General features: G+C 47.4%; 1 protein-coding gene across 2 annotated transcripts; it reads left to right on the plus strand.

The window, feature by feature from the left end:
* The first annotated feature begins 682 nt into the window (after positions 1-682).
* Positions 683-9,422, plus strand: LOC136286963 (serine/threonine-protein kinase Sgk1). 2 transcript variants are annotated; one of them, XM_066179140.1, is made up of 12 exons: positions 683-1,095; positions 3,857-3,932; positions 4,366-4,441; positions 4,864-4,968; positions 5,417-5,500; positions 5,605-5,736; positions 6,022-6,134; positions 6,337-6,460; positions 6,795-6,890; positions 7,004-7,159; positions 7,267-7,356; positions 8,082-9,422. In XM_066179140.1, exons 1-12 carry the CDS (start codon positions 858-860, stop codon positions 8,247-8,249), a joined length of 1,458 nt encoding a protein of 485 aa, XP_066035237.1. In that variant the 5' UTR covers positions 683-857; the 3' UTR covers positions 8,250-9,422. The 2 variants fall into 2 exon arrangements, with proteins under 2 accessions (XP_066035237.1, XP_066035238.1); XM_066179141.1 differs by lacking the exon at positions 683-1,095 and adding an exon at positions 3,589-3,756.
* Positions 9,423-13,330: the final 3,908 nt, after the last annotated feature.

Below are 13,330 nucleotides of genomic sequence, written 5' to 3' on the forward strand. Positions count from 1 at the left end.
TCCTGTGAGACTTGGCATCTGAGAAATGGGATCTGAACACTTGTTCATTTCTTGTGTTCTCTCATGCCTTTCCACTGTTGAGGCTGGCTGCCGTCATTGAAAGGAAAAGTTTTAAAACGCAGCTTTAGGACATCCCGGTCTTTGGAGAACCCAGTTCATCAGCTTAAAACGCTGCATTAATTTTAACTAATAAAATAATAATAATTCGTCCCTTGGGTGGCATTCCTCCCTTCCACGTTAAGAACATCGCTGCTGCGAGGCACCTCGAGCACGGGGAGGGGGCGAGGGCCCTGCCGGGTGCGGGAGCCGGCAGGTGGGTGCCGCACGGAGGGACAGCGGCTTCCCGCGGCGGGGCGCGGCCGGGGGTGCGCGGCGCCGGGCCGGGCGGTGGCGGACGGCGGGGAGCGGTGCAGCGCGGGCGGGGGGCGCCGCCGGGGCGCTGCCGGCGGAAGGCTCAGGGTGCCAGGTCGGAGCGGGGCGCCGGTCCCGCCCCGGCGCTATCCGGCCGGCGGGGAAGCCCGGCCGGTAGCCGCAGCCCCGAGCTCCCCGCGGGCAGCAGCGGCAGCCCCCGCCCCGCGTCGGCCCGTGCCGAAGGGGAGGGGAGGGGGCGCCGGACCCGCGCCGTGGGTGCGCGGCCGCTCGCACCGCGCCCCGGCCGGGGGAGCGTGGGCAGCGCAAGCTTCCGTGGGGCAGGGCCGGCCGGGGCCGGCAGGTCAGGGAGGGCCGGAGCGGCCCCCCCGCCCCGCTCCGCCCGTGCGTGTGTTTGTGTGCGCGCTGATTACAGTAATTTTGAGGGTGATGTTGCAACGGGGCAGAGTGTGCGGGGCGGCCCGTGCTGAACTTTATAACGCTCCCGCATGTCAGCCGCCCTCGATATTGCGTCCATAAAGGGGTCAGCCGGAGCGCCGGCCGGCCTCGCCGCTCTCGCCGCCTCCCTCCTGCCTGCGGGCCGCCCGGCCAGGAAGGGGAGTTATTCGGGATTGCAGCAGCGGCCGGGAGCGGGAGCCCAGCCACAGCCTCCGCGCCGCCGCGCCGCGCCCGGGGTCCCGGCAGGCAGCAAGATGAGGGGCAAAGAGGAGAAGTCGTCGCTGAAAGGTGGGTTCACCGCTCCGTTCTGGCCTGACAACTACTCTCCACGGGAAAAAAAAAGCAAGAACCCTCCCAACAGCGGGGTCCCCGCGCAGCGATGCACCGGGGGATACAGGCGGGTGCGTGCGGGGGACGGCCGCGGCAGCGCTTGGCACGAACAGAGGCCAGGTGACTTGGCGAGAGCAGCGGAGCCCTTGCAAAAAGACCGACGCAGAGCGGGGCGAGGGCGCTGGTGTAGCCGGCTGGAGCGGGGGCGCTTGCGGGCGGCGCGGGGGGCCGCGACGTGGGGGGACGGCAGTGGGTGTCAGCCTCTGGCAAGCTGTGCAGAGCTGCGGGTGCCGAAGATTGCCCGGGGCTGGGAGCCGCTTGCCTCTGTGCACAGCTGGCAGGAACGTGCCGGGGGGCATCGTCGTTAGCCTGGAGATGTTAGGGGGCAGCGGGCAGGGGACGGAGATTTTGGTGACCCTCCAAATTGTGCATCTCGAGTGGTTTTTAACACCAGTACTCTGAAACACAGTACGAAGGGGCAGAGAAAACTTGTCCGCTTCTCTTTCAATCTATCAAGCGGGTTTTGGGGGTTTTTTTGTTGTTTGGGGTTTTTTTTTGGTTTGTTTGTGATTTTTTGGGGTTTGGTTTTTTGGTGTTTTTTGTTTGGGTTTTTTTTGTTGTTTGTTTTGTTTTTTGTTTTTTGAGGATAGCTTTGAATCCCATACGTTATTGTGGGAATTTTTTTTATTATTTTTTTTTCTCCACTTACACTGAGAGTGGCAATTTCTGTGTGCAACAGGGTGAGGAAAGCCACAAGTGGGAGAACCTAGAGCCCTGCCAGCTGCAGTCCGCATTTCCTTGCTTCTCCCGTCGCCGCTTCCTTCCCTGGCGCCGGCTCCCTTCCACTTCCCCGCAACGGGACGGCGGGGCCGGGCAAGGGCCCCTTGCTCCGGGAACGACACCGGAGGCTCGGAGCGGAGCTGGCAATCCTCCCTCTTTGCGTTTTTTTTTTTTTTTTTTTTTTTTTTCCTATAACGCCTTTGCAGCGCTTTTTAAAGACCCGCGCCCAACTCGCAGGGGTCTCTCTCTTCTCCGCGTCATCCCTCTTGCTGTTGTTCAAGGTGAGCAGCTGCCTTTGACGGTTGCTGTGCTGCGGCGCTTGCCATCCCCCCTTCCCCGAGGCGCCGGGCACAGGCAGCTGCCAAGGGATGCCGCCCAGCGGCCGGCAGTGGTTGTGGGGGGAAGCAGCAGCAGCGGGTACAGCGAAAAAAAAAATAAAAGAGTAAAAAGACGGTCTCCGGGCGGGGGGAGGACGGGGGGCAGGTTGCAGCTGGAGCCGCTGGCCGCAGCCCAGCCGTTCGTTCGCACAGCGAGGCGAAACACGCGCATGAATAACACCCCGTCGGGTGGAAAATTCCAGCCGCCTGTAGGGCGCAGGAGCTCGGCACCCCCGGACGCGCCTGACCCCTGCCAGGGCTGCGAGCGGGATGCGCCCCGGCGGGGGAGCCTGGCGAGAGGCCGTGGTACCCCTCGCCGCGCCTTCCCGCGCCCCCCGGGAGGAGGGCTTGCTGCATCCTTTCACCTTGGGCTTCGTGCATGCCCCAGCGCTCCTGTGCCCCCGGCGTGCCCGCATGGAAGCGATTGAGCCATTAAATCCTGGGTACACGGTGTTCCCAAATGACCGTGTACAGTAAAAACAAAATCTGCAGAGCGAGGCTGTTTCCTTTTTTTTTTTTTTTTTTGTTTCTTTTCACCTCCGTTACTGCACTTGTCCATCCCTCGGTCATCTCCCCACCTTTTCTAGAAGCAGATTTCTGCTCTCTCCTCCAAGTTCAGGGAACGGATTATTTTTTTTCCCCCTGTTGTTTCCCTTTTTGGCATTAAAAATACTTCTATTATTTTTTCTTTTCCTTTTAGTTATGTCCCAGCCAGGATCAGGGCAGTGCATAGAAGGGACATTTGTTTATTTTATTGAAAACCGGGCAGGAAATTTTGTTCTTCTGAGTCACTGCGGCTCCTTCAGGGAAACGTCAGCGTCCCTTATCGCCGCTCACCCAGTGCGGCGGGACCCAGAGCGGACGCAGACTGCGGGGTGGTGGGGGGACACCCCCACACTTTCGGAAGTGTTGGTCGTCCTAAAGACAGAGCCAGATTTCAACTCTGTATAACCGTAAAATAAGTAGGGCCGGTTAAAAAAAAAAGGGGGGGGAAGGAGGAGAGAGAGGGCCGGGGTTAGGGAGTTTGCTGTCAAGGAAAAAAAAAGGAATTTGATGCGTTTGACTGTGGATGCGCGGCATCCTGAGGCAAGGTGCTGCGGGGGTACTGGGGGGGGGGGGGGGGGGGGCTCTGAGGGTTGCGCCCAAGGTGGGGAGGTGGTAACGGCAGCCGACGATTGCCTTCCCCTCCCACCCTCGACATCCCCCGAGGCGGAACTGGCCGCCCGCAAAGGACGGCGAGGGGGCGCGATCGTCGCCGCTCCGCCCCGGTCCCGCCCATCACCGCCGCCACTTAAACGCCGTCGGTGCTGCGCCGAGTCAGTGCGGTGCTGGGAGCTGGTGGTGTTGTGGGATTGCTGCTGTTAATCCCCCTCTCGCTTCAAAATGACCGTGAAAGCAGCTGAGGCGTCTGGTCCTACCTTGACTTACTCGAAGATGAGGGGGATGGTGGCCATCCTCATCGGTGAGCGGCGTGGGGACTTCTTCGAAGATGCTCAAGGGGCTGTGGTTTTTCTGTCAGGGTGGCTTAACGATTTTGTTTCTCCTTTCCTCTTACTTTATAGCTTTCATGAAGCAGAGAAGAATGGGACTTAACGACTTCATTCAGAAGATAGCCACCAACTCCTATGCATGCAAGCAGTAAGTATCAGAAATTTTGGGGCGATTTGAGTCAGATATATCACTAGATATTGCGGGATGTAGTTTAAAATTAACATTTGTTTAATGTAATTCCTCCGGCATTAGTGTTACGGAAGAGTTTATTTGTCTTGTTGAGGTATTACTCACTTAGCAACAATCTCTGTGAGCTGAGTTTGGGACAAATAAGTTGGCGATTTCTAGTGACTAGTCCCTGTTATGTGCCTTACTTAGAGTATAAATAAATTTCTTTATATGATGGAACTTACTGCTTCTAGAAAATTTTTACTTCCATAAATTGAATAGATTGTTTTGGTTGCCTCATGTAGTAGGCTCAACCAGAACTCCTGTTCCACGATACGTGCTTGCCCTCTGGTGGAAAGATCTGCCTGCTGCTCCTGGTAACTCCTAATCATGTGTGCTCTTATCCTTGCAGCCCAGAAGTTCAGTCTATCTTGAAAATCTCTCAGCCTCAAGAGCCTGAACTTATGAATGCTAATCCTTCTCCTCCGGTAAGTGGATTTTACTCTGTGACGTTTTTAGAACATCAATTGAGCCACTAATAGAAGTATAGCGAATTTAGCATCATGAGTGTTGCATTAGTGCATCTCATAGCACACTAATGTAAACAAGGAAGAGTAATAGGGTTAGGCTGAAACTTCTGCTGTTTCAAGCATGAAGAAGAAATGTTTAAAAAGTGTTATTTCATTACGGATTGTGTCTTAAGATTTCAACAAGTGCGTCTAAGTAAGCTATTGTTGTTAGACTCTTCTTAGGCAGTTTGAGATATCTGTTAGAGATTAAGTTTTAGTGGCAATAAGAGTGTTAATCTTTATTTTCAATGCCACTTCATTTATATTTTTAAAAAAAAAATTGTTGGCACTCTCACTGCTGAACTGTTTTAATAATTGTGGTTTCTGTTTATTTTTTCTAGCCCAGTCCTTCACAGCAGATCAATCTCGGCCCATCATCCAACCCACATGCCAAACCATCGGACTTTCATTTCTTAAAAGTGATTGGAAAAGGCAGTTTTGGGAAGGTAAGCTTAACTTTTTTTTTCCCATTGATTTACTCTTGAGCTCTTCTATGAAATACTGGAGAGTGGGTTTAGTACTGCCTTTGCTGAATGGTGGTCACTTAAACCAAACCTGGGCACATTCTGCCATCCAGTGCAGGAAGGGAGAGCAGGAGCAGGGGCATGTATTTGAATGAGTCACAAAAGAGCTAGAGAATTCAGTTCACTAGTTCTGTGAAGAACAGATATTCTTTGCTTTTGGAAGAGAAAGAAACTAGATGTAATTTCTTAGGGCTAGATTAGTCTGCCAGAATGCTAACGGTGTCAGGCATGTCCAGCAAAGGCCTTGCATATTGAACCAGCGGGATGTGGCAGTGCTTAGCAGCTAACGTAAAGGCTTGTTGCTGGTTGTGATTACAAGTTGTTCTGTATTTCAGCGTTGCTCAGTTCTGGATTTTTTTTGTGCTTTCAGGTCCTCCTTGCACGGCATAAGGCAGAAGAGCAGTTCTATGCTGTTAAAGTCCTGCAGAAAAAAGCAATCCTGAAGAAGAAGGAGGTAAGCTGCTCTTCATAATGCCATTGCAATGTCCATCAAAAAAACATTTTTGTTGCTACTACTAACCAAGTGTACTAAATACTAATGATTTCTGACGTTTTCAGGAGAAGCACATTATGTCAGAACGCAATGTCTTGCTGAAAAATGTGAAACACCCCTTCCTGGTCGGGCTTCACTTTTCCTTCCAAACTGCAGACAAATTGTATTTTGTCCTGGACTACATCAATGGTGGAGAGGTAAGCAGTAAGAAAATTAAATAGTATTTCCTATCATGTGCATGGTGGTAGGGTAGACATTTTCACCCTTCCTTTTAAATACAAAAAGAGTTGCAAAGGGAAAAGTCATGGGGGAGAAGTTACTAAGATTGAATGTTTCTGCCTGCCAAGTTTTAAACTACCAAAGGATCGTTAGGCCGTTTCCTGCTATTGTTCTCCCTTGCTATATATGTTGAGTCTAATTAAGTGCATTGTTAAGAAGCTTTGGCGCCGTTTACACAACTTTGTTCTCTCTGTCTCCTGTAGTTGTTCTACCATCTCCAGAGGGAGCGTTGCTTCCTGGAGCCGAGAGCCCGATTTTATGCTGCTGAAATTGCCAGTGCACTGGGCTATCTGCACTCCCTGAACATCGTTTATCGGTGAGCAGCTTTGTTCAGTTTGTTAAGGAGAAAAAAAACCCATGTACTTTGTTAAATAAGCTTTGAAAAGTTTAGCTCAGTAGGAGCTTGGAATTGCTTTTAATATTTTCTGGTGGCTTAGTGAACTTCTGTAAACAGCTGCAACTAAAATATTGTCACTGCACCTCCTCTAACATTTATCTTCTTTTATCTTTTCCTACAGAGACTTGAAGCCAGAGAACATCCTGCTTGATTCACAGGGGCACATTGTCTTGACTGACTTTGGACTCTGCAAAGAAAACATAGAGCACAATGGCACGACCTCCACCTTCTGCGGCACACCAGAGGTACGGCCAGCCCTCAGGCCCCCACTCTCAGAGCAACAGCAAGAGGTGTTCTCATCAGTGAAAACTGACTTCTCCCGTGTGTGTAAGGCTGGTTACATGAGCAGCGGGCTTTATGGGCCTTCTAATACAGGGCTGCCAGTGAGGACATGTAGGAGCTTGCTGAGCAGGAGAGAGCAGCTCTCAAGCCTTTTTCCTCTTTGTAAAAATATTGTGGCTTTCCTTTAGCTTAGATATTGCTGGGATTCAGTTAGCTGCTTTCATTCGTGAATGGGGAAGCTTTCTTGATTGTAAAGATCTGTATGGCTCACATGGCTCTTTCTCTTTTCTTACACAGTATCTTGCTCCTGAAGTTCTCCATAAGCAGCCCTATGACCGGACTGTGGACTGGTGGTGCCTTGGAGCAGTTCTGTACGAGATGCTTTATGGCTTGGTAAGCAACAAATCCTTCATGACAGATCAAACTAGCTTACTCGACTTTTCCTCACAAGAAACCCCATGCCTGCCTGTCAGCCTCATTAACTCGTCCTTTTCTGCTTCCCACAGCCACCCTTCTACAGCAGGAACACCGCAGAAATGTACGACAATATCTTGAACAAACCCTTGCAGCTGAAGCCAAATATTACCAACTCAGCTAGACATCTCCTGGAAGGCCTCTTGCAGAAGGACAGGACAAAGAGACTTGGTGCCAAGGAGGACTTTGTAAGTGCAAACTGGCTGGTGCCTGCATGCAGTGCGGGAGGATGACTGGGCCATACTGTTCACATTAGCTTGGGTCTGAATTAATCTATTTTTCTCTCTCTTAACAGATGGAGATTAAGAATCACATCTTCTTCTCTCCAATTAACTGGGATGATCTCATTAATAAGAAGATTACACCCCCTTTTAACCCAAATGTGGTACGTATAGCTTCTAATTATAGAGTGCATGGAGAGTGTCTTTTTACCCCTATGTCTTTGTGGGGTGCCCAGGAGCCAGGGGCAAGTGGCTGGATGCCTGTGTTTGGGGAATGCAACTTTCCTTCCCCTGTGTCTGCCCAAACAAAATTAAAAATAGGTGGTAAATGATTTTTTGCTGATGATCCATCTAAATTTAGCTGGTTTCTTCTTTGTCTCACACACTTCATTTGCATGGCAAATTTAAAATAATCCTCAGCCTTCCCATTTTACTAAAGGGGAAGTTAAGGTATAGAGAGCAAGTTGCTTCCCTAGGGCAGAATTGCAATTGGCTTGTCAGATATACTAACATGTAAAGTGAAGGATCAGGTCGTGGAGGTTGTTCTCCATCATTTCCTGAGCATTTTATAAACTTCATTCAATAACTAGGAGATCAAAGTCCTCCCCTGCAACCTGCTGTGTGGCAGAGTGGCATGCTTGCATTTAGCTTCTGTTGCATGAGCTTAGTTTGAGTGCAGCCATACTAAATCGAATCATCTTGTTTCTAGTGAGACAATGTGCAACAGGATACAAAAAAGGTCAAACTAAAACTCTCAAAGGCTGCTAAACAGTGGGCCTGAGGTGATAACACTGTGAGTCTCCATACAAGGGTGCTTGTCTCCATATTGAATTGAATTACACACTCAGAAAATATTTGGGTCTAAATTCCTGTTCTGCCCTTTCCACAGAGCGGCCCCAGTGACCTGCGACACTTTGATCCGGAGTTTACAGATGAACCAGTCCCTAACTCCATTGGCCAGTCCCCAGACAGCATCCTCATCACCGCCAGCGTCAAAGAAGCCGCTGAGGCTTTTTTGGGCTTCTCATATGCCCCACCTGTGGACTCTTTCTTGTGAACATTTTTCTTTTATTCTTTTTTAATAATAATAACAACAACTATTATTTTTATTTTTTGTTTGGCCTTCTGGTGGAACTGCCAGTTGACCAGTCACCTTGAAAGAGAATTTGCACATTTCCACCATGGCAGCTTTGCAGCCTTAATTTCAACTACACTGTTTGCTGGAAGCTTTTTTGAAGAGCACATCACTCTCTAAATGAGCTTTACAGGCTTTTCATTTCCATTTGTTCTTCCCCCAAAGTGGTGCTGTCTCCTTGGGAAAGAAAAAACAGAGTGACTGCTGCCATTGACTACTACGGCAGATCGTAGGAGTAAGAACAAGCTGTTTTGTAGTCGTGCTCGAAAAGCCTTGCCTGAAGATCTATCTGAACGTGATAAGGATTTTATGAAATGTGCCTTTTTTTCTGATGAGATCTTGTGAGCTCCAAAGCTTTCCCTGTTGCAGAGTGTGTTTCTCAGTTCATTTATGTGGGTTTACTATGTGAACAAATGGTATGCGTGTGGTCTGCGTACTACCGATGGACTTAGTTTAAAGCATCAGTGTGACACTTGCAGGATACCACAATGTGGGGCATTGTTTGTTTCTTCCATATTTGGAAGATAAATTAAGTGTAATTTTGAAATTTCTTTTGTAAATCTATACTGTCAACTAAAATTATTGAAATGGGCTCACAATTACTTGTATCCAAATGCTTGCAGAAAGCATTGCTGCTATGAAAAAAGATTTCTATTTTTAGAAAGGGTTTTTATGGACCAAAATGCCCCAGCTGCAGTCGGTCAAAGCTGTTGGTTTTTGTTTTTGTTTTTTTTTGGTTTTTTTTTTTTTCAATAGTTTAAAAGATATCATCTGTAAAATGGGCATTATTTATGGTCTTGGGGTTTGAGGGATTTTCATTCCAGATTGTATGTATTGTAAAAAAGATCTGTACATTCAGTTGTAACTCTAGATGTATATTTAAACTTACAGACTTACTTGTAATGTATACCATCATTGTAATGTAATATAATTAACATGGTTATATGTATCATATTTTTTTTTGTGACCAGACCCATAGGTTTGCAGTAAAATCCTGAAAAATACTTCTATTAACTCTGTCTTATTTTAAAAGAAAGGTTTTAGCAAGATTTAAATAATTAAAAATAAATCCAAGCTGCCAATCAGCTAAGATAATTTTGTCTAGGTGTGTGATGGTTATTCCATCAAACTGCAGCCATGCAAATCTTACCATGGATACAACTTGGCAAAGTACATAGATACGACTTTGGTCTTTTGCGTGGGTGTTAAGAGTGGTTGTGTATCAGTGTGGGTGCTGTTTCGTGGCACAAATGCTCCCGTTTCCCCAAAATAAGTTTCTCTGCCTCAAGCAAAGGGAAGGTACTGCTCTCTGGTGTGGACAAAGCACAGCTACACTTGAATTATGTCCTTAGGTAACAAAAACAGGAGCTGTTTTAGCACGGTGTTGCAGACATGTAAGTAGAAACAGGCTATCATGAGACTGATGGAAAGAGCCCCTAGTGGGATTCCATCCTGCAGTATCTAACCATGCTGCTGTGATGTGGGGCAGTGCATTGTACCCTGAGTTTACCAGCGTTCCAAAATCTATTCAGGAGCTGGGTTTCACCCACTGATCATATCCTTGCAGCTAAGGTAAAATGATCTAAAACTGTTAAATAGTTTTTTATTACTTAGTACTACTACCAGATGGCCTGCAAGAGTGACTTCTGGCCAAGGAGTAAGATAACCACTTCTTCTGGGGTGATCCTGTTCAGTTTCTTTTGTGTGGTGGTGGATGGCTTTTTTCTCTGAGGAACTGAGCATCTGCACCTTCTTTACAGCTCCTATTATCCATTGGGTATTTCAGTTGGTGGTCTTAGCAATTCTGAGAATCCAGATAAGCAGTTGCTGAGAAAAGTTGGACAGTCAAATGTTGCTCAGGCTGCTGCGATAACAGCAGTGTAAGCAAATCTCTAATAGGGGTGGTATTTCTGTTCATTACATTTCTGAGATAAAAGCCTGCAGTAATTTTCCAGCTTTTATTATCCGTTCAATGTAGGAACAGGAAAATGTGTATGGCTTTAGCTATAAACTGTTTCTGGGAGACCACACTCAGAGCTGAAAATGCTAATTTATAGCACCTGAGAAACCTTTCAGATCCCATTATTATCTGAAAGAGATGCAGTCACCTCTCCCTCAAACTCCAAACAAACTCCCAAATTCATGCATTTAATGACTCTTTGAATAGAGTACTGAACTGACAGGCTCTGCAAAGTCTTCCACTGCTATAATGTTCCTGAACGTCTTTTGTGCTGATGACTTGTAGGCTAGAGATGTTAAAAAATATAGTGCTAATTTGTCTCTACAGAAAATGAAACTGTACTTGCTAAGCAACAGAGCTGTGCATACACATTATCTTTGCCTCACATTTCCCAGTCATGAGCAAGGTGCTGCGTGCAGATACACGAGCAGAGAACTGCAGCCCCAGGGTAACAGAACATTAAACACTGCCTATCGTTCTCAAGGAGAAAACCTGCTGGAGTAATTAATAACAAAGAAGTATAAAACTTCAGCGACTCAGAGGTGTACATCGTGTGCTTTTCATCTCTGCCAAGATGTAGGGTATTATTTTAATGAGTTCCTTTTAAAAAACAATGTCTGATTGTAATTCTAACTGTTTTACCATGCGTAGGCTTATTATGCTGCTGCTGCTTTCTGCAAAAGTCTGCAACTGCTAGCAATGAATATTCAACTCATGCTGCCTCAAATGTTTGATGTAAAAAAGGGAAAAAGTTGTCCATGATTTTAATCTCACTGATTTTGATGTATTGCAGTCATGCCTGTTGGGAGAATCTGTGGAAGTCAGCTGGGTTTTGGGTTTGTTGTTTTGTTTGTTTTATGGAATTCCGTGTCTATAAGGTCTGTATTTCCTTTAGAGAAAAGTCTCTGCACTGAGAAGCAAAAGGCTAGGATTCCTGAAATCACAGGTGACATAGGTGTTATGAGCTATTTTGACCTGGATCTGTAGTTTAATTTCAGTCATTTGTAAAATGGAAGTAGTCATCTACACTTTCTTCTGGTGGCAGTGTTGTAACCACCACCAGCTTGGAGAGATTTATTTAGCAGAATGGTCAATGCAACTAAACCTCAAACACTTATTATATTGTACTCTGCACAGTGAGCATGCTTGGGCTTTCGTATGCTCTTTGGGTGGAATATATTGATAATACATGCAAAAAAAATTAAATACGTAAATGCAGACATCTCACGTGGTTCAGTATGTGCTACTTATCTCCGTGTACCAAAAGCTATGAACCGTTTCATGAGCCTTAGGGAGATAAGAGAAACTTCTTAGTGACTATTTTTCTTGTGCTCCTTATACTCAGCAGGCTGGAGGACAGACTGGGATCATAAGCAAATTAAGCAGGAGGTCCCTGTCTCTCCCCGCCAAAATTAGTGAAAAATAGTTTTTGCCCACCCTCTGCAGACTTACAACGAGCCTGGAGAAATTAATGAAAAAAACACCAAGATTCTAGTACAGCCTTGTATGCCTAGTGAAACATTTCTACAGATAGGTACTAAAAATGAGGGATGCTGCTCAGAAAAGAGCTTTGGCTAGTGGCCCTAATTCAGCATCTTACCTGGGGTACCTAAAAGTAGGTGAGATGAATCTGGGCCCATCTGGAGTCTTCGAAGAAAAGAAATGAAATATTGCACAACATTATGCTCCTGTTTAACTGCAGTACCAGATCTACAGATGTTTATGTAATTCCACGTGGCCGTAGTTACCCTGGCAGGGCTGGTATGACAGCTTACAGTAAAGATGCTTTCTGATGCTCACCACAGTTGCAGTTTCTGCTATGAAGGCCTACACTTCAAGATCAGGATAAAATTTTCCATGCTGGCTTGGCCTGATTATGGAAAATTTCTGCAAAAATGCTTCCAAAACATTCCAAAAATGAGGGGAAAAAGATCTGAAAAGGAAAGCTTCAAGCAATTAATACAGATATGTACAGACACAATTTGTCCAGCAATCGCTTGAGAGTCAGGTCGGGCTCTGAAAGAAAGGTCTCTTCTTGGAGAGCCTGAAGTGTGGCAGCTTCTGCCTCTCCTGCACAGGGACGGGAGGCACGGCAGTGACAGCGTATGGTCCCCACGCGTGTCTGTGTGGTGACCTGCTTCTATCCTCCAGCATTTTATGGATGCACGTGAAACAAGCAGTGGCTATTTTTCTCACGTGTAGCCAAGTGTATGGTCTCTATTCAATGTTTTCATTTCAGCTAAGCTCTTTCATATGTTTGCAGCAAATATACCTTTATGTTATCATATCATCCTGAGAGTCCTCTTCAAGTAAAGAAAAAAAAAAAAAAGAGGTGCTGCGTCAGTTCCAGAATTGCTATTTTGAATAGACTACTTAAAAACAGGTATCAATACCCTTCTCTGAACGAGAATTCAAGAACTCAGTTTTCAGCACTCGTCTTCTCCTGGTACAGTGTTCCGGGCCGAGGGTGACACCCTGCGGTGCCGCCGGGCAGCGCTCGGCTCCCGCTGCGAGAGGGAGGGACACGCCGGGCTGGGTGGGAGCTGCTCGCGGCTCAGGAGCCGGAGGGCGCGGGAGACGGCGCCTCTGGGAAATGGTGCCCTCCTCCTGCACCTGCATGAGCCATTCGTTCAAGCGGATGCTGAGAGAGGGGCAGGAGCGATGTCACAGCCCCAGTTCCTCTTGCAGACAGTCATCAACCCGTGATGATAGAGGGGCCGCGTTCCTGGAGTTTGCAGGCCTTACTAAGCCCAGGTTTCCTTGTCAGATTCAGTCTTCCTTGTAACATCCCCATCTGGACTCATCTGCCTCTGAGAAGCACCAGGCTAACAGAAGAGTTCCCTCCTGAGTATTTTTTCGTTCCTAGATTGCCAGCTGCTACGATGGATGCTGCCTCTCTCCTTCTCATCCAGCAGGAGGGATAAGCATCACCAGGCAAGAAGGACACTGTACTGTGTCCATGGCTCCTTCAGCAGTTCTTTTTTTGGAAAGGCTGGACTATTTAGGAAATGATCCACAGCCTTGGCCTGTTTATTTGGTAGGG

This window comes from Chamaea fasciata, unplaced genomic scaffold (genome assembly GCF_029207755.1).
Source record: "Chamaea fasciata isolate MVZ Bird 193981 ecotype frontalis unplaced genomic scaffold, bChaFas1.0.hap1 SCAF_3, whole genome shotgun sequence".
NCBI lineage: Eukaryota > Metazoa > Chordata > Aves > Passeriformes > Sylviidae > Chamaea > Chamaea fasciata.